This window comes from Podarcis vaucheri, assembly GCF_965113315.1.
Source record: "Podarcis vaucheri genome assembly, chromosome: 2".
Classification (NCBI taxonomy): Eukaryota; Metazoa; Chordata; class Lepidosauria; order Squamata; family Lacertidae; genus Podarcis; species Podarcis vaucheri.
In genome coordinates this window covers 68,383,336-68,408,376 of record NC_138760.1, presented here as the reverse complement: position 1 = coordinate 68,408,376, position 25,041 = coordinate 68,383,336, and the positions used below count along the sequence as shown (strand labels likewise).

General features: G+C 47.6%; 1 protein-coding gene across 2 annotated transcripts in view; it reads left to right on the top strand.

Annotated features, from left to right (window-relative positions):
* Nucleotides 1–24,290, top strand: part of FAT2 (FAT atypical cadherin 2) — a 119,362-nt gene extending 95,072 nt beyond the window's left edge. Inside the window, exons 21-24 of one of the 2 annotated variants that reach the window (XM_082211730.1) lie at nt 11,608–12,049; nt 16,236–16,392; nt 18,471–18,889; nt 22,411–24,290. In XM_082211730.1, the coding sequence (XP_082067856.1) occupies nt 11,608–12,049; nt 16,236–16,392; nt 18,471–18,889; nt 22,411–22,934 (1,542 nt within the window). In that variant the 3' untranslated portion in view covers nt 22,935–24,290. Of the gene's footprint in view, nt 1–11,607; nt 12,050–16,235; nt 16,393–18,470; nt 19,052–22,410 lie in introns of both variants that reach the window. The other variant, XM_082211729.1, reaches the window with a different exon arrangement.
* Nucleotides 24,291–25,041: the final 751 nt, after the last annotated feature.

Below are 25,041 nucleotides of genomic sequence, written 5' to 3'. Positions count from 1 at the left end.
ATATAAGAAATATCCCTCACTACCCATTTTAACCTCAGACCTTTTACCCAGGAATTTTAAAGACAGTGTTGCTACATATGCAGGTTTTAAATGTAGACAAACTTTGATGGCTCTTAATTTTCACCTTTTAAACGGAGCTCTCAGTTCTGATTACCCTGCCGAATTTACTTTCTGGTCAGGCTCCCGAGCCTCTACCATAGACTTTATTTGGACATCAGTAGACCTAATTCCCAAAATTTCCAACTTTAGGGTAGTAACGAGGCTGGAAAGTGACCATTTTCCATTAGAACTTTCTCTGATCCTGGATGGAGAATTGGCTACCTATTCCTGTGTGCCTATTACAAATAACCAGCTTCAGATGAGGCCCACTGCCTTAAAATGGACCGACAATATGGCTCAACGGATTAATGAACTCCTTTGGTCTGACCAATTGCAAGAGACAAGGGACTCCCTTATCCAGGCAGTTGAGCCACTGCCAATATATGATAATTTAGTAGAACTGCTAAAACCCTCGTTGGCTAAGACCCCGGCAATGAATAGTAACCATTTCTCTCATAAAAAGTGGTTTGACGAGGAATGTAGGCACTTCAAGAACAACCTATATAACGAATTCTTGGCATATAGGGCATCAAATGACCCCGCACCTAGCAGTCACCTTATGAACCTCAAGAGAAGGTATAAAGCACTATTAAAGGAAAAGAAGCTTGCGGCAGAAAGAAATGATTGGAAGAACCTTCTAAAAGCTGCAGAAAATAGAAATCCCTCCTCCTTTTGGCACCAAATTTCCAAATACCTGGGTAGACCGTTGTCAAGGATAGAACCCCAAATTTCAGCTGACACCTGGGAAAGATTCTTCTCCGATTTATATGCAGCTCACGCACCCAGCGGAGGAAGGTTAGATTTGGCCCCCTTGCCAGAGTGGGATCCTGTTACCTGCTCTGAAGTGGAAACACTTATAGGCCAGTTTGAGGTGGGCAAGGCACCCGGAGACGATCTCATTTCCATAGATGTTATTAAAGCCAATAAGGATTGGTGGTGTCCACCTCTAGCAGCTCTTTTTACTTATATAAACAAAACAGCACAATTTCCTCCAAGCTGGAACTCTGCACTGATTGTGTTAATTCACAAGAAAGGGCTGCGCACAGACCCGGCCAATTTTAGACCAATTAGCCTGCTAAATGTTATCGGGAAGATCTATTCAAGATTTCTACTTAACAAATTAACGACCTGGATGGAAAGCAACAATATCATCGCAGAGGAACAGGCGGGTTTCCGCCCTGGAAGATCAACAACAGACCAAATCTTAATCCTAAATCACTTGGCCACCAAGTACGCTGGCAATGGCCTAAAAGCCCTCCACGTCGCCTTTATAGACTTTAAGCAGGCCTTTGATCTAATTCCCAGGAACCAGCTATGGACAAAATTGGCAGCGACATCTATCGACCGCCGCCTTCTCTTGCTGATTATTAATTTGCATACAAATACCCTCTTGAGGATTAGGATAGATAGTAAGGGGCTAGTCTCCAATCCGGTTGCCACCACTAGGGGGGTAAGACAGGGCTGTTTGCTTGCCCCTGCTCTGTTTAATTTCTATATTAATTCGCTAGTGGTGCATATGGCAAATGCTGATTTCCATCCACCAAAACTGGCAGGACGAGCCTTAAATGTCCTACTGTATGCGGACGATGCCGCCCTATTAGCTACCTCCCCCATCGGATTAAGGAGGATGCTTCGAGCTCTTCATGAATATGAGACCCAACACGAGCTCCAATTAAATTATGCCAAGACCAAAATAATGGTCTTTGCTGCTCGACCAAAACCTAATTTATGGTCAATCAATGGTATTCCTTTAGAGCAGGTCAGTTGCTTCAAGTACCTGGGTCAGGTTGTAAGATCAAATAGGTCCTTCCTGGCGCACAGAGAATACATAGCCTCGAACGCATCCAAAGCAGCCCTGGTGATTAGAACCCTGTACTCCAAGAAACAGGCACAAATTGTCAATGTTGCCTTACGACTCTTTAAAATGAAAGTCCTCCCTCTTCTGCTGGTGGGCATTGCCTTGGGCTCACGTAGGGACTTTGAAAAATTGGAATCTATCCAAACCCAATTCCTCAGGGCCATACTCAGGATCCCCCCCTCCGTGGCAGGCGCGATCATGAGATTGGAAACCGGTTGCCAAGCCTTTAGGTATGTGGCCCTGAAAGCGAAGTTATGGCTATGGCTCAAGCTCTGTTTCAGACCGATGGGTTTGGCCCCCTTGATTCTGAGGGATAACTTTAAATCTCCATGGGAAGAGGAGATAGTGGAGGAAGTGCAGAAGTGCGGGTTGTCCTCCCTTTATATAGAGTCCATGACGTATAGCCACGCAAAGGCGGTGATCGCGCAAAGATTAAGGGATATTGCCAGACAGGAGGACATAGCCCGTGTGAAACCTGGGTTGTTTCTGGGGGAGCAGTTGTATCGGGCTGCTCCAGCTCGCTACCTGGCGGATATCCACTACGTGGAATACCACAGACTATTTACTGCGGCTAGGCTGAATGTTCTTGACTCGGCGGTCCTGAAGGGAAGATATGGAGGAGTCCCGTATGACCAGAGATTATGCCACTGTGCATTGGGTGAGGTAGAATCCACAGAGCACATTTTATTGAGCTGTCCCTTCTACAACGATTTAAGACAGTATCTTATAACTCCATACTTACCCCAGCTCAGTTCCCGACAAAGAGGAATGCAGACAGCATATCTGCTAAATAAGTCTTCTGGGAAAACAACCTTGTCAGTGGCTAAATTTCTTTTCCTGGCACTCAAGTGTCGGAAACGTATAACTGAATGCTTTGACGTGGGTTATCTGTGAGAGGTCTAGTACTGTGTCCCTACCTTACTTATGTACCCCCTATGATGTTATAGTTTTTAATTATTGTGTAATGTTTTAACTCTGACTATCGGTCGAATAAAGAAATTGATTGATTGACAAATGGGGAGCCACTGCAGAAAAGGCCTGTTCTCATGTTGCCACCCTCTGAACCTATCATGGAGAAGGCACATGAAGAAGGGCCTCAGATTATGATGACAGAATCCAGGTCAGTTCATACGAGGAGAGGCGATCCTTGAGGTATTGAGGTCCTGAGCTGTTTAAGGCTTTATAGGACAAAACCAGCCCTTTGAATTAGGCCCAGAAACTAATTTGCAGCCAGTGCAGTTGGGCCAGGATTGGCATTATATGCTCAAACCATCTTGCCCGGATGAGCAACCTGGCTGCTGAATTCTGCACCAGCTGAAGTTTCTAGACTGTCTTCAGAGGCAGCCCCACGTATAACTCATTGCAGTAATCTAACCTAGAGGTGATGACCCAAGTCTTCATTGACCTAAGCTTTAATTCAGGGGTCAGCAAGGTTTACTGGCCATGGGCCTGATCACTCCCACGGAGATTGTCCGTGAGCCAGACTGGCGCAGCATGACACCATAAATTGCATCTGCACATGTCTGTGGCACCGGAAATCACTTCTACACATGCCCAGACACTGAAAATCGCACCTGCGCAGAAGCGGTTTTTGGCATCTGGACATGCGCAGACGCGATTTCCGGTATCTGCATGTGCGCAGACGCGATTTCCAGCATCGCTCAGCAAGTCCCCGCACCGCACTGTGCCGGTTTAGCGCAGTGTTCGAGGGACTCACCGAGTGGGTGGCTCGGTTCGGGGGCAGCTCGGGGGCCAGTAAAACGGTCTTTGTGGGCCACATCCAGCCCATGGGCTGCACGTTGCCAACCCCTGCTTTAATTGATGGCAGGCATTTTTTCAGGGTCATCCTACATGACTTACTCCTTGATGAACAGCCCATGTGAAAGAAGAAGAGAGTTAGTCAAGCACCAACATGTGCTTATATTTCTCTTGATGAGTTTCATCACTCAAGACATCTAGCCAGAAGCAGGAACATTTTAATCTGATATCATTCCCCTTTCTTTATTTTTTGGCTGTACTTTTAGAATCTTTATGGAATTCAAAGGTGTGCTCACTGCTTCTCCCTTGGCAGCAGAGGAAGAACTTCACCCTCCAGATACAGTTTTCTTTTTATATGATGGTCCTTGGTTGAGTTTAATGCACCTTGATGCAGAAAGAGGAGCTTGTAACTTACTGATTCCAAAATTGTAATATATCTTTCGCCATTGCTACAGCACAGCACTTAGCAGAGAAAACAAATTACTTTAAAATTACCTTTGAATCCCTTGCCCCATTTGTTTAGCTTAAAAAAAAACCACACAGCTATTTTACTCATTTTGATACTTCAGTGCACAATCTGTCCTAAGCACATTTAAATCCTAATGATTTCAACGGGAGAATGAAGCAGTCTGCTTGGCTGACATCAGCAGCATCTTAAAGTGATTAACTTTGGTCAAATTGTATCTTTACGGTTGTTCTATCATTCATTCCTTGAAATAGATTTTCCCCCTCCCTTCCTTTCACCCTCCCAACATCTTGCAAACCAACAGCTTTCCTCCACAGCTATTTACATCACATTCTGTGAGCAAAGCTGTTCAGCGTGGCTCATAAATGGTGTAAAACATATGAAATTAAAATAATGTTACTAAAGGTCTGTTAAATAGCACAAAGGCACAGCCAACAATCAAACAGGTATGAATCCCCTCCCTAACAAGGAAACAAAAAAAAGACAGTAAAATGTAATTTGCAGAAATTGCAACAGATTTTTCACTTGCGAAATATAGGCTGGGCTTAGACAGGCCTTTTCGGAGAATAAATTCCATAGGGAAGGGCATTCTGGCAAGCACTCTTCTGCAGCCCTCCATAAACATAAGTGACAGGATGGGCTTAATAAGAGGGCAGGAACCATAACTCAATGCCCAAACACATGCCTTGCGTACAGAAGGTCCCTGCTTTGATTCCTAGCTGGACTAGATGGGTCATTGCATTGATTCAGCAGGCTCATCTTGTGATCTGTGAGCTATGGATTTCGTGTGGGTATATGTATATCTTACTATTCACTATGATTTATTTGTTATTGAGAATATTGATGATAGTAATAGCATGTTTCAGAAGAATAAAATAAATATTGTTCTAGAAAGGAAGTAAGGTATAGTATTTCCTTGACTTGTAATGATTCATTCCAAAGAAAACCACTGTAATCCCACCTCATTGAGAATAATGATTTTCTTTAAACAAAATCCAACAAACTAGCTCCTTTTTCATACTATATAATTTCTGTAGAAAGGATATCCTTAGGGAAAGTACACACCTTGAGATCTGTGTAAAGTTGCAATTTCACCACAACCACTCCAGTATGTGTCACTATACCATAGCAGTTGTCAAGGCAGATCTTTACCACTATTCCTGCACCCTCTGCCTTCATCTTCCCCCTGGAATTGACTCTGGAGAGAGTCAGTAAAACTTCTAGAGCAGCACACAGTGGTGTAAAATGGGGGTAATTCCATCTGGAAAGCCAAAATGCTTCTGCTGACAGAACTATTGCGCTTAGTAGGATTCAAGAGCATGCTGTAACTTTAGGTTTTTGCAATTAAAGTGGAACAAAGGGCTCTGTTACACCCAGCACAACAGACCCACTTTATAATAAGACTTTTTGTGGTTTTGAAAGTGGGGAAAATGTATTGAAAAATGTGGGCATCCCACATTCCTACAAGCAAATCTGGATGAATGCAGGACCAGTGCTCATGGTTGCATAAACAAATCAAAACAGATAATCTAACCTCCACATTAGCTTTGTGTAAGCAAATCAGGGTGAATGTTCAGGGTGGAATTCAACATAGCACTAAGTGGGGGGTGCAGGACACCCCCATCCCCCCAAAAAACCCTGTTCTGGGGGTTTCACCAATCTTCCAGAGCAGATTTAGGAGGCATGGAGGGGGAGACCTTGTTCTGTGCACACAACAACTTAGCTGAATAGATAGGTCTTCTGGAGCAGCTGGTCTCTGCTTCCATCTTGCTGAGAAGCTGCTGACTATTACAATCGGTCTTTTTCTCTGCCTCTCTGTGCTCTCTGCTGACTCTCCCCGGTGCAAAACTGTCAGCTGCCTTCCACTGTTTGGATTCTGCCAACACTCCTCTACTGGCGCCAGCAAAAGAGCAGCTCCAGCTTAGGCAGCAACTTCTATAGCATTAACAAGAGGGCGAGAACAGAGTTGTTGCACAGCCATTTGGTAGGCAAGTCGTCAGTCAAGTCTTCCCGAGTGCCAGTGTTCTTTCTTTACTTCTGAAACATCTTAAGGCCCAAATGGCAGGCATGATTACTATGAATTTTGAATGGCTGTAAATTCTAGGAAGAATCAGTCTTAATTAATGACAATGCAAGTTTGGGTTATAATGTATTGTCAGAGCTGCCACCCAGTCCCAGCTCACATAGGACCAAGTCCGCCAGCGTTCACTTTATAAGAGTCTTTATTAAGTTACAGGTTTCATTTCCGAACTGCAGCGTGCAGCTCTACACCTTGTGCCCTAGGTCGGCGAAGACCCGTCTGAGTCCCCGCCTCTTGCACACCAGCTTAATACCCTAGCCTTGCTCCACCTCCTTCGCCTCTCCCTACGTCTCTGGGTCCTTCTGCCCCCCTGGGCCTCCTCCCTTCTACTCTCCTCTGACGCTGACCCCCCTGATCCTTCTGCCTCCTTGCGGCGGGCTTTGGGACCTGGCTCACTCTCCGGGCTGCTTACTGCTCCAGCTTCCGCTGCATTTGAACTTGGCGCGCGCGCCCAACTCTCTACTTTCCTCTTAACCGTTGCCTCGCTCTCTGAGGAGGGCGTGACCACCCCTGACTCGTGCCCTCCCTCCTGCTGACAGCCTCCGGAACCCGATGCCTGGCTACCTTCCTCCCTGCTGCTCTCAGTCTTGAGCGTGGGTCCCGACTTCCAGCTGCTGCCGCTCTCAGTTATGAGCGTGGGTCCCGACTTCCAGCTGCTACTCTCTGAATCTCCTCTGTTCCCTTCCTCCTGGGGTGTCCCCCCGGATCCCCCCCTTGCTCTGCTCACTGGGGCTCCCTTTTGGGAGTCCTCTGACTCACTGCTTAGGCTTGGAGATCTCGGGTCGTCATCATCACTCATTTTCCCTTCGGATTCCTCCCCCTCGCTCTCTGCTTCCTCCCCTCTCTGCGTCTCTGCTCCTGAACCCCTGACATCCATCCCCCCCTCGAAGCCCCCCCTTCCCCCCTCCCCGCTTTCAGGTGTGGGTGCTGGGTGCTCCATCATCACGGGAGGGAATGCCGGATACAGTTCGCTCCCCGTGGTTGGCCGCCAACTGAAGACCTCCGAGTCTTCCTCCTCGCGGTCGCCGACGTTGACCTGTTCCGCTTCCATCTCTGTACCGCCGTGCTCGAACCCAAGGTCCTCCCCGAACACTTCCATGTCAGTCTCTGCGTCGGTCGCTCGACCTGGCATCTCCAGCCACTTCCGGCGCCATTGCTCCTCCGGTCGATCGTCCCACCAATACGAGGTGTCTGACGCCGAACCCGCCGGCGATCCTTCTGGGGAACGGGTGCTCAGTGCGGGTTCCCCGTCCGAGTCGAAGCCATGGAACGTGCTGGAAGAAAGTGTGGGCGTGAACAGCCAGTCGTCGAAGAAGCTCGCTGGCATGGGTCTGTGTGGGAAAAGGGCATGAAACTCGTCCTTGAGCAGGGGTTCCTCCAAAGCGTAGTCTGGCACCCAGCTATTGGCGCTGGCCCGGGTGCCCTCTCTGGCTAGGAGGTATTCGACTCCCTCTTCCCCCCATCTGGAGTCCAAAATCTCCGTGACCTCGTTGATGGGGTCTTGCTGCGGCACCCCTCGCGTCTCCGTCCGCTCCCGGAACGGACTCGGTGCCGTCCCTGGCTCCTGGAATCTGTGAGGTGCCTTGTAGGGAGTGAGCACCGACCTGTGGAACACCGGATGCATTCTGGAACCCTCCGGCAGCGCCAGTCGGAAGGCTACCGGGTTGATCTGTGCTTCGACTTGGTACGGCCCAATTTGCTTGTGCCCCAACTTCTTCTTGGCTAGTGACCTGGTCGGCACTGCGTGGGCTGCCAACCAGACCCAGTCTCCCACTTGGATCTCTTCGCCAACCCGCCTGTGCTTGTCAGCTTGCACCTTGTAGGCGTGCTTAGCTAGCTCCAGCTGCCGTCTGAGTTGATCGTGTACCGCCTGCAACTCTGACGCGAACGCGTCCGCCGTCTGTGGTTCTCCGTCCCCCACTCTCTCCCGTCCCGGGAAGGTTCTGGGATTCCTCCCATTGTTGGCGAAGAACGGAGTCACCCCTGTGGACACGTGCTTCGTGTTGTTGTAAGCGAACTCGGCGAGCGGCAGGTAATCCACCCAGGTCGCAGGTTGTTGATTGGCATAGCATCTCAGGTACTGCTGCATGATGGCATTGACCCTCTCTGCCTGCCCGTTGGTCTGCGGGTGTCTTGCTGATGCCAGATCGACCTTGACATTTAGAAAACTCATCAGCTTCTGCCAGAAATTCGAGACGAACTGGCGCCCGCGGTCGGACAGGATAGACCGCGGCAGACCATGCACTTTGAACACGTGATCTATGAACAGTTTGGGTTCCTGTAATTCGTCCTCAGACATGGAATACAGCTTCCCTTTCGGCAGCGTCGCCCCTGGTAGGAGGTCAATCTTGCAGTCATATTGCCTGTGCGGTGGTAGCTTGTCAGCCTCTTTCTCGCAGAAGACCTCCAGAAAGTCTGCGTATTTGTGGGGGACTGCTTGCAACGTTCCCAACTGCAGTTGTGATTCCTCCTCCTCTCCCTCCTGTCTGGGCAGGATGCAGTGTTCTGCGCAATAAGAGGAGCCGAAGATCAGCTGTCTCTGGTACCAAGCCAGTGTCGGACTGTGCCTGTCCAGCCAACTCATGCCCAACACAATGGGCGTGTCCGACAGTTGGGTGACATTAAAACTGATGACTTCCCTGTGGTTGCCAAGGCGCATCACCATCGGTGGCGTTTGCTTCACCACCTGCCCCCCTAGCAACTCTCTGCCATCCACTGTGACGACTTGCAGGGGCAGAGTGGCAGGCAGTAGCTGTATAGCGTGCTGCTCCACAAAATCCTGCGCTATAAAGTCTGCGTTGCTTCCAGAATCCACAGAAAGCGGCACTTCGATAGTGACGCCATCGGGTAGCTGGAGAGATGCTGTGAGCTGCACTACTGGTTTGGGTGGGAGGGGGTCCGTGGGTTGCAAGATCGCTGGGGACTGCTTCACTGATGCGTCTGGCTGGGCCCCAGTGCCTCTGTCTCCAGCCAGACGTCGTCGTTTCCCTGCTGTGGTTCTCCTTGCTGCGTTGCTGCAGTCACCATTGCTGAGGCTGCAGTGTGCTTGTGGAGCCTCCGGGGACACTCTTTCGCCAAATGGCCTGGATCCTCGCAGATGTAACACTTCCTGTTCCCTCTAGGAGGCTTCGCTTTCACTGCTGTCGGTGCTTGGGCTCTGGCTGCTGACTGAGCCCTTGCACCTCCAACCTCCATCGGTTCCCCTCCCCCTCCAGGCGGAGGTGTGGATTGCGCACGCGCTGCTTCTCTTGGAACGAAAGAGAAACTTCTCGCTGCTTCGCGCCCTCCACGTCCTTCATCTCTGCACCATGGACGTTCTTCCAGCCTCACCCCCACAGTCAGCGCCCTTTGGACCACCTCCTGCGTGCTTCGGGGCCTCTCCCCCCTTGCAATTTCATCCTTGACCGCAGAGCTTAGACCCTCCCAGAACAGGTCTCTGACAGGGGGCGAATCCCGGTCCCACTCTAAAGCACTGACCAGCGCAAAAAAGCGGGCGTGGTACTGCCGGACGCTTGCCCTCCCTTGTTTTAGTCCATGAATCTCCCGTCGGGCAAGATCCACATCAATAGTAGACAAAAAACACGCATCCATCGCTTTGATAAAGGCATCTGCATTCTGAAGCGCCGGATCTTTATCCCTCCACAAATTGCGTAGCCACGCTTTAGCATCCCCATGCAAATGGGATAGTATGAACCCCACTTTCTCTTCCTCATCTCTAAAGTCTTTTGCCAGCAGTTGCAGTGCGCACATTACGTCTGCTCGAAAATTGGGGTACTGTTGTAAATTCCCATCGAAGTGAGCCACAAGCCCTCCTGCTCTCCGTGCCAACCCAACCCCCTCCGGTCTGGGTCCTGGCTGCCCGTGTTTAACCCATGTTTCAAACCTGGCGTGGAGATCTCTGTAGGCGGCTGCCGCATCCTCCTCCCTCTTCTTGGATGCCAGTACCTCCGCGTTCAATTGGGTAACTGCCTGTTGCAGCGCTGCAACTGTCTCTGCTTCCGTCATCTCTGCTAAACGTCGTGAGCTTGCTCCCAAACACCGATCCCCTCCTCCAGCTGCCTCTCTCTCCGCTGCGAGATATCAGGTGTCCGAAGCTTTTCTGAGACGGGTCTTACTGTCAGAGCTGCCACCCAGTCCCAGCTCACATAGGACCAAGTCCGCCAGCGTTCACTTTATAAGAGTCTTTATTAAGTTACAGGTTTCATTTCCGAACTGCAGCGTGCAGCTCTACACCTTCTGCCCTAGGTCGGCGAAGACCCGTCTGAGTCCCCGCCTCTTGCACACCAGCTTAATACCCTAGCCTTGCTCCACCTCCTTCGCCTCTCCCTACGTCTCTGGGTCCTTCTGCCCCCCTGGGCCTCCTCCCTTCTACTCTCCTCTGACGCTGACCCCCCTGATCCTTCTGCCTCCTTGCGGCGGGCTTTGGGACCTGGCTCACTCTCCGGGCTGCTTACTGCTCCAGCTTCCGCTGCATTTGAACTTGGCGCGCGCGCCCAACTCTCTACTTTCCTCTTAACCGTTGCCTCGCTCTCTGAGGAGGGCGTGACCACCCCTGACTCGTGCCCTCCCTCCTGCTGACAGCCTCCGGAACCCGATGCCTGGCTACCTTCCTCCCTGCTGCTCTCAGTCTTGAGCGTGGGTCCCGACTTCCAGCTGCTGCCGCTCTCAGTTATGAGCGTGGGTCCCGACTTCCAGCTGCTACTCTCTGAATCTCCTCTGTTCCCTTCCTCCTGGGGTGTCCCCCCGGATCCCCCCCTTGCTCTGCTCACTGGGGCTCCCTTTTGGGAGTCCTCTGACTCACTGCTTAGGCTTGGAGATCTCGGGTCGTCATCATCACTCATTTTCCCTTCGGATTCCTCCCCCTCGCTCTCTGCTTCCTCCCCTCTCTGCGTCTCTGCTCCTGAACCCCTGACATGTATGTACTGTATTTTCTTAGCTTCTTCGGATTCACGTTTCCATTTTGTTTGGTTTATCTATATCGTTTTGGTGAGGGAACCCACAATAAAATACCACTGTAAAATTGTGTTTGATGCTTAGGCTGTGAACACACTGTACCTTTAAACCACATTTGAAGCACATCCCTACCCCCAGTCAAAGAATTCTGGGCACTATACTTAACCCTTCACAGAGTTACAATTCCCAACATCCTTAGCAAACTGCCATGACCTGAATTCATTGAGGAGGGAAATGTGCTTAGATTAGAATGTGCTTAAAGGTATAGTGTGAATGCAGCCCCAGAGTCTAAAAACAGAACAAGAAAGCAAAATGGACTCTATCTATCTATCTATCTATCTATCTATCTATTTAAAAAGCAAACACCTCTGCCTGTTTTGGTATGTTTTGCAGCTTGCGAATGGAGTGCCTCGCCTTGGGTACAGATGTCGGAGTGGTTTCAGCGGTAACCTTTCGTCCAGCCAATTTGTGGGTGACGGAAAGTGGCACTCTGTCTTCCTGGAAGTGAAAGGCAATTCCATCCGTTTGCTTGTTGACAGCTTGGGAAATGCCTCTCTGCAGCTCCCCGAGGCCTGCAACCCTTCCCATTCCAGAAGAGATCTGCTCATTGGAGGGTTTGTGCAGCACCATCAGGCTCAGAGGGTCACTGATGGGTTCAGAGGGTGCCTGGATGCCATTACGCTCGATGGAAGAGACCTGGTGGCCATACCAAAGGAAAAGAGGTCCAGGGGTGTTGTTGAAGAGGCAGGCGTTCGGCAATGCTGCCCACACACCGGTGCCTGTAGGAGCAACCCGTGCCTCAATGACGGACTCTGCATTGAGATACAAGGTGGAGGTAAGAGCTGTGTTAATAACAGTAATGGGCAATGTACAAGGTTTTTTTTGGGGGGGTAGAGCAGCGTCCCCAACTTGACAGCCTCCAGATGTTTTGGTCTTCAGCTCCCAACATCCCTGACCATTGACCATGCTGGCTGAGGCTGATAGGAGTTGTACTCTGAAACATCCATAGGGCACAAAGCTAGGGAAGGCTGACCTAGAGAAATAACAGCAGGGATTAGTCACATTTAAGGAAAATGGCTTCTGTGAAAATATGAACAATATTGGAGACATTGGTCTGTTTAGGATGTCATGTTGCCTCTTCATAAAGCATGGCTTAAGAAGCCAGAAATAATAATTATTTATTTATTTATTTATTTATTTATTTATTTATTTATTTATACCCCGCCCATCTGGCTGAGTTTCCCCAGCCACTCTGGGCAGTACAGCGTTACATATTAAAAACTTCCCTGAACAGGGCTGCCTTAAGATGGCTTCTGAATGTCAGGTACCGGTAATTATTTATCTCTTTGACATCTGATGGGAGGGCGTTCCACAGGGCGGGCGCCACTACCGAGAAGGCCCTCTGTCTGGTTCCCTGTAGCCTCACTTCTCACAATGAGGGAACCGCCAGAAATGAGCCTAAAACCTGGTCACAGGGCTTTTTTTCAGGAGAAACTCACAGAAACTCAAGCCCGGCACCTCTCAGGTGGGTTCCAGTACCTCTCAGGTGGGCACCATTGCCATTCTAAGAGAATGAGGGAGGTGTTCGTGGTGAATTCTAGCACCTCTTTTTTTAGAAAAATAACACTGCCTGCCCACACTTCCTTTACATTTGCTTAATATCCTGATTGGTTAACCAACATTAAAGCAGACTTCTCTGTTTGGGATGTACCAAGGAACTCTGGTTTAAACAAGCCAGGATCTTCATGTCAAAGCCAGCACACAAGGGGAGGAGGAAGGCAGAGGCAAGAGACTTGGCCCAGGCTTCCTAAGCCATGGTTTATGGAACTGGCAGTGTAACAGGTGAACTGGGCTTGTGTGTGACTCTGGCCGCTGTTGCCAGGAATTCCTACTAGCTGGAACTTCTTGAGTTGATAAGGTCAACTGGGAAATTCCAAATGATTTGATCATTGAAAGACCAAACTGCTTCATTGCCTTCATTCAAATATGCCTGGGGGTAAAGGCAGCAGAAATAAAGTTCTTCCTCCAATTTTCTGTTCCTGTCCCTTCTTTCAATATCTTAAGCACTTGGGAGTCTGGTCTTTAGATCCATTTGTACTGTCAGACAGGCGTAGAGGTTTACTTGGTTTCTCTGTACCTTCCTACCCAATATTTGTATCCTGCCCTTCCTCCAAGGAGCTCAAGGCATTTTCTCCACATAGCAACCCTAAGCTGAGGTTGGGTGGACTAGCCTCAAGTCACCCAATGAGCTTATTGCGGGGCTGCCAGACAAATGGCAGCTGCTGAATTCCTACACATCAGCCTCTCCCCCTTTACATTTAAATCAACAGTGCAAGGGACAAGAATGTGAAAAGTGTGGGATTTTCTCTTTGCCAGCATTTGCTGCAAAGGGGGAAGGGTGTGGAATGGATGAAGGTTTTAGCCTGTGGCCAGCGAAGAAGATTTGGATAACAAGAATGTTTAGGCTGGCAGGATGGGAGGAGCAGGGGAACCTGTTTTGGCCTGTGAGTATTTTGGAAGGCAAGCGAGTGGCACTGGGAAAGGGGCTTAAATAATTGGGTTGGGAACTCCAAAGAGAGGCATATTCATTACAAAGGCATGCATGTACTCAGGCCCAAAGTCAGTGAGTAATAATTTCCAATTAGAATGGAGGTGTATTGGGAAGCTAGACGTGGAACGATAGCACATTAGAAGAGGAAAAGATGAGGGCTTTTTAGGGGTTTGGCACCATACTTAAACCAGTCCTTCTCCCCCAGCAAAATCACATATAGCAAAATGTGTGTTGTTCTGGTGCCCACTGAGCGGGGGGGCTTAGGCCTTCAGCTGTCTCTAGTCTGGGGGCCACATGAGAACACTGATCCTTGAACAAATGGCTTTAATGGTGACCCCAGAAGTTATCCGTACTATACATTTCAAGCAGCCTCATACCACTTTAAGCAGTCATGGCTTCCACCAAAGAATACCGGGAACTGAGGTTTGTTAAGGGTGCTGAGAGTTGTTAGGAAACCACTATTCCCCTCACAGAGCTCAGAGCAGTTTACCATTCAGCCCCTCTTCCCAGGGAACTCTAGGAATTGTAACCGTGGGGGAAATAGGGGTCTCCTAACAACTCGGGTGGCACTGTGGGTTAAACCACAGAGCTTATGACTTGCCAATCAGAAGGTTGGCGGTTCGAATCCCCGCGACGGGGCGAGCTCCCATTGCTCAGTCCCTGCTCCTGCCAACCTAGCAGTTCGAAAGCATGTCAAAGTGCAAGTAGATAAATAGGTACCGCTCCGGCGGAAAGGTAAATGGTGTTTCCATGCGCTGCTCTGGTTCGCCAGAAGCAGCTTTGTCATGCTGGCCACATGACCCAGAAGCTGTACACCGGCTCCCTCGGCCAGTAAAGTGAGATGAGCGCCACAACCCCAGAGTCGGTCATGACTGAACCTAGTGGTCAGGGGTCCCTTTACCTTTAACAACTCTCAGCACCCTTATCAACCATACTTCCCAGGGTTCTTTGGGTAAAGCTATGACTCTTTAAAGCAGTATAAACGTACACTCTAAGTGGGGCTTTACATTCATACACTTGATTGACTGGTTTTATTTCCATTCGGTAACCCATGAGCTTCACTTGGGGGGGAAAGACAAATCATAAACTCCAGCTCTAGTGCACAAGCATGATGTGCAATGAGCTTTAAGCAGAATCCTTTTTACACTCTCTGTCACTAGTGTCCACATCTGTGGAAAGCATTCCGTCCTAATGCTCATGGGACAAAGCCACACATTTTATAAGCAAGGAGGGCACCCAGCAAAGGTGCTCCTTGGCTTGTAGAGATTTTTCCTTTCCCTATCCTGGGGTGGTGGTGGGACTGATGGGTGCTTGGAGGTGACTTGGATAGCAGTGTGTGGTAATGGGAGACACACACTGAGAAACACTTTGAATCACCTTCTGTAGGCATGTGCACCTTTTGTTATTTCTGCCTGAAGCCTGCTGTCGAGTTGCATGCCCTGACAGGTGAGCAGTTAGCAAAAGGTGGAGAGCACACGTCCTCCTTTCCTTCAGCTCAGAGCAAAAGGCTTACAATTCTTGTCTTGTCAGATCAGCAGCTCAGGCGCACTTGTCAGACAACAATTTTCAGAGAGACAAGGGCGTATAAGTTCATGTCCTCACAGATTTACATGCGCTTCTGCAGCACGCGGGGACAGCATGCTTGAGGACATGCATGACGGTCTCCGTGTGATGGTGGGAAGATGCCCGTACGAAGTGTGTGCCTGCATAAATGCAGTAGCCATGGTTGTGGTGTTCTGGAATGCCAACAATAAGCTAGAACAGCCCTGGAATTGGTATCTGAGCATCGTCTGATCATTTTGTAAGTGCATTTCCCTTGGGAACCTGTGCTGGGAGAAAACAGGAATGTGCAAAATATAGTAAGCGAAATGGCAATGGAGAGTAATGTCTTTTGTGGCCGTGATTCCACATGTGCTGTCCAATAGGTGCCCATGACGCTGGCGCAGTTGAGGTAGTGCAGCTGCAGTGATAATTACTGTAGTTGTTTGAGCAGTGAACGGTTCCGATTTTCCCAGCAACTCAACATTTGTTTCGGTGCACTGTAAATGTTATTTCCCAGGAATGGATGGCTGTAACAACGGTGCATTCCACACAGGGCTGGTTGTACCATAAGGCAGAGTGAGGCAATTGCCTCAGGCAGTAGATTGGAGGGCAAGAGCCCTAATATTCCTCCTGAGCCCCTGGCCATTCTCCCCTTTTGCAGATCTGAGCAATACGTGCCACAGAGCTGTCCTTCTCCCTCATAACTACTCTACCACCCTCAAGTGCACTGGGAAACACTATCATCAAATTTCTGGGCAGCAGGGCGTAGGATTCCACTGTCATCCAGCTTCTTTATATTGAATTGGGTGGGAGGCCCTATCTTGTCCTTTGCCTCCGGGCTGGTTCCCTGATTCCACACATGAAAAAATGTCATTCTGGTTTCACTTGTTTTTCAAACCTTTTCCATTTTTCCCCCTCCTGTCACTAGGTTATTCTTGCATCTGCCCCATCCAGTTTTCTGGAGACCACTGCGAAGTTGCTGATAACCTTTGTGAAGGCAAGCCCTGTTTGCATGGGGGGACTTGTGCCCTCTCCGAGAAAGGCGGCTATACTTGCCATTGCCCAGAGTGGTACTGGGGAGAAAGGTAAGTGTGGCCCTTAAGCATTACCCCCTCCATGCTTGAATGACACAAGAAGCAGAGAATCATAGCACTACCAATAGTTTTCATGCCACGTCTGAAATGCAACATCTGTCAGAGGAGTCGGTTTACACGTTTCAGACGCTAGATGCTCGTTCAGACACATGCTCGTTCAGAATGGATGCCCTAATTCCATTTTTAAAAAAAAACACAGCGAAATGATAACTGCCTGTAGAGTTTCACTATCAACCAGTGGCAGCCTCTTACTTAAATATGAAGTCAGGTGAGATCTCGTGGTTAGGTCCAGAACAAAATGTTGTTGGCGGGTCTTTGAATTCACTCAGGTGATTAGAGGAAAAGGAAAGGCCAGTTAATATTTATAATAATCTTGGTTTGAGGACAACCATGAAAAAGGAGAATAACTCTCCTCATCTTGCCTATGTGAGGAAAATGCACAAATCGTCACTAGATGGTGCTGCTGTACAAGCACATCAGGTTATTCTGTAGGTCTTTGGCTACATAAGTGTTGAGTAATGTATTTTCATTATTATTACCTGCCACCAATGTCACTATTATTAATTAATTAAATGGGAAATTATTTACACACATAGCAAATACAGTTGTTTGGGCAAGTAGCAGGATGTTTGGGGTTATGGGAACCCAATTATGGATCTCCCTAGGCTATACTGTACACACCAGATCCTAGGGGCTGAGACATTTTTGCCTACCCCCCTTTTTTGTGAGACAGCTGGGGCACCAACAATTGCCCAAGTCAGGCTCTGGCTAAAGCCTCGGGGCTAGGAAGAGCATCTCACCAGCCTGACCAACACTCACCACCAGGCCCAGATGGCATTGTGTAGGCATCACTTCACTTGGCAGTAAAGCTTGACTCCCATCCAGCTAGCTGTTCCCCTTCCTCCTCCATCCACCTGCTTTTTGGGAGCTCTGAGAAAGGTCCAAGGGTATCCTCAGAGCCAGGTGTTGTAGTTGAGGTGGCCAGAAAAATGCCTCACCCACTGCAGTCTTTCGCTACTGTGGCTTTTCTAAACTCAGTGGGTTTTTTAAGCTTTAAAAGTTGTAAAAGTGCTTTCCAGCACAGCAATGCACATTAGCCCCAGAGGCCTTCTCAGTGACTTTACCTAAAATCTCTTTGTCTGAAGAAGGATGCCTTTGGCTCCATCTCAGAACCCAGATGGCAAAGAAGTGGTTGTAAACAAAAAAAAAAAGTAGGAGAGGGGGCTGTGGGGAGCAGGGGGAAGGGAATTGTGGTCAAATTGCTGCAGCAAAAAGGAGACTGGAGGCGGGGAGGTCAAGGGGGGGGAGACATTGGCTGGATTGTGCCAATGACCCGCCTGAAGTTTGGCACCAGCCTTGGGCCTCTCTGTCAAAAGGATACTTTTAGAGCTGTTGTTAGGATGACATAGGCCAACAAAAATCTGGCATTCATAAAGCTTATGGCCTCTCATCCTGTTCGCCAGCATTCCCATGCCATTACCATGAGACTGTCTGGCCTTCTATGAACATTTGTTCTATGTTTATCTTTGATACCATGTTATACACAGGCTATACACCAAAGTGTTTTCAAAGTGTGGTCATCCTATAGAATGATTATCACTGAAGAGAAATGACTTCAAATTTTGAACTATTATGAACTTTTATAGTATTAAAATGGAAATGGTTTTGTTAGCACACCAGCAATATTTACAGGGAAAAAACAACAACATTTAAAAAGGAATTAAATGAACATTCTGAACAGAACATTGTTTTTTTAACCCTGGGTTTTGGTTTTCTTTTTTTTTTTTTGGCATATTGACAACTATACACTTTGAATCAGTTCTTCTGAATTAGATCCCAATGGCTGGATTTAGCTACACTTAATTGTAATTCTTTCACTGAAGGCAATATGAGTTAAGATACCTAATTGTTTCTTCAATGGTACTATGGACACAACCATTTTTAGCTAGAGTGGAATGCAGTTTTTTGGTTCCTCTGGCACTGTAACTCCCCGATGATCTCACAGGTAGAGTCTCTGATACATGTGATGTCACATTGTCTAATGATGCCTTCTACCATCTCTTCCGCAGATGTGAAAAAGCTGCGGAGAAATGCCTGGAAAACCCATGTCTGAACTCTGCGCGCTGTGTGAATTCTGATGGTTCCATTCACTGCATCTGCACGGGCGACTTCCAGGGAGCATTCTGCACGCAGAAAATTGTGACTCCAACAATTAGTCCATCCAGCTGGATCTTGGGGTCTGGAGAAATTGCCGTGATTTCTGCTGGGCTGTTAGGTGTCCTCATCCTGGTGACAGCATTTATACTTATCCGCAAATTCTACTGCCACAAAGTCAAGGCTCACAAGCCTGTGGCCAAAGAAGACCCAGACCTGCTCTCCAAAAGCGAATTATCCAAAAGTGTCGGGGTTGGCACTCAAGGTCTTACCCCCATTGAACTAAACATCCTCAGCGACGGTCACCACCACCATCTCGATGCACTAGACCCAGGCAAGCCTGCTGTCACATCGGAGTTTGCGACCTTCAACACAAACCATGTTCAGAAACAGCGGGGTGCCATTGTGTGCAGTGTGGCCCCCAATCTCCCAATTGCCACACCCTCACCTGAAAATGAGCCCGTCATCAAGAGCACCTGGGCTGGAGAAAAGATGGGTTTGTTTGACCTTCTTTCTCTCTCCCCCCCCCCCTTCCCTCTGCTGTGTTGGGGCGCTTCCAAGTGATGTTCCTTCCCAGCAGTTAGTGCTCGCAGTTGTTATTGTGTGAGATGTCTGTGTCTCACAGTAGCCATTCTGTCACAGGGATCTCCATTTCTTGCCTTCAAAACACAATATTTTGTCTCTGGGGGAACATATTTTCTACTTTGCCCTCCCCAGTATAGATCATTGGTTGTGCTAGGGTTGATGTGAGTATTGTGTAACTTTGGCTGTGCCCATTACGCCATTTTGTGGTCTTTCAAAAAAAATGGATTTTAATTTTTGAGAAGCTTTCCACTCTGAACCCCTAAAGCACGGGAACTTAATGTTGCCCTTAAAAGAAACAGAAGTGAGCTAGCTAGCCAGGCTACCTTCACATCCTTCATTAATGCAACACTTTAAAATATTGTTAAAAAATAATAATCGTTGATTGGTAGGTTTTCCTTATCTCTCACACCAGTGCACAGATTTCCCTCTGAGTAAAAGGATTTGGTGACCACTTGTATGACTATCACACCAAGGCAAGATTACCGCCACCACCACCCCACACACACAACCATTAGATGGGGAAATGGTCTGATCTGTGCTTTTGTATTATCTGAAAAGAATGAGTGTGCAGTCAGCAAAACAACAAGAAGCCACTAGCTCAGATAGGAGACAAAAGTAATGCAGGCAAAATATTTGCTCCTTCCAGCCCCATTGTTTTGCTCTTGATCCCTGGAATCTTCATGCAGCCTTGTATGCCCTGCTGTTGAAATGTGTGGAGCCTGATGTTCTGTCAGAAAGGGCATTTTCACACACCAGAAACAAGACTGGGTTGCCTAGATCCGTTTCAATGCAGCAGTGCTTTTGTCTGGGCCTGCAAAGTTTGATTATACTTGCCTGTCTATAAAAAGAGAGCAGCTTGGCAATCAGTTTTTATTGGGGGGAAATATTATGGCATTTATCAGCTTGAAGTTCCTTCCCCTGCAAGCAGAAGCTGTGTGCAAATAAGATGAAATCATCTTTAAGCAGGGAATTGCTAATTTCAATGTAGGTTTCAGTCTTGATTGAATGGCTTCTTGCTATGACACTTCTGGGTTTCTGTTAACTCTAACCCACAGCCCACACAAAAACTTCTATTGATTAGTTTCAACACTCACTCTGATGCAACATTCAGGGGCAATAATATATCCAAGTTCATTACTGTGCAGGAGTTAATTACATAGACAAAGTAGTGGGCAAGCTGAGCTCTGATGCAGTTCATGATGGAAATATTTCATGGTTTTTAAGCCAGGTTTCAGTGTCAGAGGCTATCACGTCCATCAAACTGACTTGCTTTCACTTCTCACATAGCAGTCAAACAGGCCACCTATGAATCTCAAATGCCAGTAACAACATATTTCAGTAACAAAGTAATGTGATGGATGGATGTGCCATATTAAAGGGAAAGTGAATGAGATAACCGATCAGAATGGGAGAAAATATCGTGGTCCACCACTATTGCATTTTGGATAAGGGAGGATGGGATGACCACAGGCTTAGAAATGAAGAATGGTCACATTCAGAACAGAAATTTTGCATGTTTGATCCCAGAATTTTTTAATATGTGGGAGGTAATTAATGTTCTGATCACTAGAGGCTAGGTAAAAAAGAGGTGGGAAGTCTTCCCACCTGTTTTCCATGGTGAAATAATGGAACTGCCCAATACACTCAACATGGGGCTACTACTAGAAACAGCATCTCCATGGTAAGTTTGGCCCCATAACAAGAGGCCTTTGCTGATCCCAAGGCAGCCCAATGGGGGGTTGCCCGCTAGATGTTGTTGGACTCAAACTCCCATCAGCCCCAGCCCCAACATGATGCTTACATTAATTACAAGAATTAGCCAAGGGGAGTGGGTGGCATTGTTAGCAAGAGCCCACTGTCAGATGTTAGAATACATCTGTATAATCTGCTTGCACCACTCTTCCATCCACCACTAAATGTGATTCAAACAGCAAAAATATTTGCCAAGAGGTGCCTCAAACTTCACACTGCATACTGTTACTGAATTATTCAGTATTCAGTGCTATAACAACATGACGGGTACAAAGGAATAGCATTCGGTTGTAGCCTACGTTAAGTCCTCGAAGCACACTCATTTAAATTAATGGTCATAACTAATTTAAGATCATTCATTTCAGTTGGTCTACTCTTCAGCTGGTCACAGGTGGCACTGTGGTCTAAACCACAGAGCCTAGGGCTTGCCGATCAGAAGGTCGGTGGTTCGAATCCCCGCGATAGGGTGAGCTCCCGTTGCTCGGTCCCTGCTCCCTGCTCCTGCTAACCTAGCAGTTTGAAAGCACGTCAAAGTGCAAGTAGATAAATAGGTACCGTTCTGGCGTGAAGGTAAACAGCGTTTCCATGTGCTGCTCTAGTTCGCCAGAAGCGGCTTAGTAATGCTGGCCACATGACCCAGAAGCTCGCCCTTGGCCTATAGAGTGAGATGAATGCGCAACCCCAGAGTCGTCTGCAACTGGACCTAACAGTCAGGGGTACCTTTACCTTACTCTTAGAACTAACATTGGCTACATCCCCTTGATGTCTAGTGAGATGTTTAACATGTGGGTTATCCATGCTTGAGGGGGCTGAGTAGAATAATGCTGCTGCTGCTGTTGCTAAAGATTTCTTACCCACTATTCGCCATAAGGGTTGGATACAGCAATTTAAAAATACAATATTCAAATCAGTTAAAACAGTTAAAACAACTTACAATCAAAAGAATGGGGTGGGTCTAAAAACATATATCTGAAGTGTCAACGGTATAGAGGTGCATAGGACAAAAACTGCACAGTGAAGACTCCAGATGCAACTGGGATCTAATTCCACAGTTTAGTGTTTGAAAATGCCCTCTCCCAGTGTGTTGCCCACAAACCTCTGAGGATGGCCAAATTAAGAAAAGGACTCCTACTGCTAATATTAACACCCAAGAGGGCCTGCAGGGAAAGAGATGGTCTTTCATATATTTGGAGCCTGAGTCATTTAGCGCTTTGAAGATTTAATTTGAGCACCTTGACAATACCACACATACAAATGGCTATATAAACCAACAGGAGAAGGAGGGGAGAAGTTTACTGTGTGAGGATCCAAATTCTTCCTCATCCTTCAAGTATTGTGTTCCCCAATCGCTTCTGGGCCTTTTGGCTAAGATCAAGTGTGAAAGATTGTGTTCCCTTGGAAATAGCTCATTCTAACTTATTATGATGAACTGATTCTAGACAGAAAGTGCAGAGATGGCTAGAAAAGCCTACACATTCCTTGGGAGGTATTATTAACATGCTTCTGATTTTCTTCTAGTGTACCCAGGAGAAACAACCTACTGGCCTCCAAGATACCAGCCAGCCGATCTCCAAGAGTACCATCAGTATGAAGTGATTCAAGGCCCTCTTCCACCTTCTCCATGCCGTAGGCCTCCTCCTCCTTCCGTAGACTCAGAGGCAACAGGCCTTTATGGTGGCTTTCCTTTCCCGCTTGACCAAAGCAACAAGCGGGCCCCAATACCACCCCGCTACAGCAACCAGAATCTGGAAGACTTCTTACCTCCTGTTCCTGGAGAGCTACCTGCTTCCCAGTGCCAGAATGAATATACTGCCATTAGCTACTACCCTTCTCAGCGCATAGAGAGCGAGGGGCCACCTTACCACCCAGACAGTGGGTACAAGAGAGTAAGCATGAGACTCAGTGTGGCCCAGCCGTCCTACGCAGACTGCGAGGTGAGGCCTACGTCCACTATCAGAACTCAGCCAGTACCGCCTCCCAGTTACGAGGGCTCTGACATGGTGGAGAGTGACTATGGGAGCTGCGAGGAGGTGATGTTTTAGTAGGACTCGTGTTTGGAACGAGGAGGACTTCCAATTTCATCTGCACAATGAAGGAGAGGCAACTTTCTTTGGAGTATCCATTTCCCGGAACATGCGACTTCCTGTGGTATTCTAAGCAGCCTCATCCATGCACATAATTACACTGAAAATTAGTATTGGTGCCACAGCCCTGGTCAACAACCACTTCAGCTTTGGACTGGATTTCAAATAGAGCTTGTTTGTTTTTTGAGCTGGATTGTATCTCGAGAGCCAAAGAGAACACTGGCATCTTCTGAGCAATAGGGAGTCCTTCAGAAGTGGACAGAGAACTTCAACGCCATCTTCCAACCCCTTGCATGGACACGTTCTACACAGAACACGTTAGAATGCATTGTAACCATAGAACAACGGGCACTTGTGGTTGTCAGTCGCCAAAGCAGCAGTAATTAGGGCTGAACTGATTGCTTATTGTAAAATATAAGGGAAACATTGGAGTGGCGGTGAGAAATCTCTTAGTGCTGCCTTTGGATCTGGCATCAAAGGTTTACATTAGGCAGAAAGCTCCCCGAGGAGAAAAGGAGGCGGGTGAGAATGGGCTGCCCTGCAGCTCTATGTCCCCTTGCTCCTTTCATAGAGAGGGGGACTCTACTGTCACATCCATTCATTCATTGGCCTGTCACCCTCGAGCCCTGCAAAAGAAAAGGGCCTGGGGAAGAAAAAGAAAGAAAGAGAACAGTTATATTTTTATAGGAGAAAGCATTGTCTCCTTATCTTAGGCCACAAATTGTCACTGGCACTAGAGGTCAAGTGAAAGTAATGAATGCAGATGGCAGACTAGGAAAGGGCATAGAGGCAATGTGCCATATTTGTACCACAAGCCTTGTCTGTTACCTGTAAGTGGTGTCCTCCACAAGGGCGCCATATTAACCAGATCAAGGAAGTCAAGGGTGGTGGTTGATGATCAGTCTATCTTCCTACAATTCCCATAATTTATGAGAGCCTGTGTTACTGTGTTGCTGCCCTAGGAAATGAGTAAACAGAGTGTGCTGGCTCCATCTGCATCAGCTTTAGTACATGCCATGAACCATGGGCATGTAACTGTATATTTCCTCTCTCTATATATATATATATATATAAATAGATATACATATGGACATACTTGTGCAAGGTGATGTGTGTGAGAATGCGTGCGACTCTACTGACGGACAAACATGGGGAAAGAGAGCCCAAATTGGGTGTGGAGTGGATTATTTAATACAAGGCTGGCCTGTACCTTTAATGCACTGTGCATCTTTAGTTAAATGAAATATTTCTCTGTGAGAGTTTATTATGGACATTTGTTTATCAAAAGCAATAAAGTGGACTTTTTTAAATGTGTTATTTGCAGATCAATTTGAGTTACTGGATAGCTGTCCAGCAGCAAGCAATCAGCACAGATCACACTAAAGACAGGGCTATGGAATTTTTACCCAAACCAAACAAACCGCAGGAGCATTCAGCTCTACTGAGTCAGCTCAGTAGTAAGACACTGGCCTTGACCCCACTGTAATCGTAAGAAGATAAGAGCCCTGCTGGGTCAGGCCAAAGGCCCATCTAGTCTAGCATCCTGTTCTCACACTAGCCATCTAGATTCCTATGGGAAGCCCACAAGCACTCTCCCCACATGTGATCTCCAGCAGATGGTATTCAGAGACATATTGCCTCTACCAGTGCTGGTAGAACACAGCCATCATGGCTCATAGCCATTGTTTGGCTTATCCTCCAGGAATTTCTCACATCCAAATTTCAGGCCGTTTGTCAGACATAACAACTAATGGCCCCTAAATCTCACTGCACATCCCCCTTCACAACAATTTATTTATTTATTTATGCATGCATGCATGCGTCCAGTTCAATAGGGCTCAGATGTACATTGAGATGTAGCTGTACCTCCACGTTGGTTAAATGCATTGAAACTGCTTATGCACATGCATCATTGTCCAATTATTCTATTATGATATTTGAAAGCTTAAAAAGGCACCTGATGATTGGTACAATGCAGTGGCAAATGTTTCTCTATCAGTAAGCAATCAGCAGACCTTACTATAGGAAAAACTCTCCTACCTTCTCTTGTCTTAAGAAAATAGAA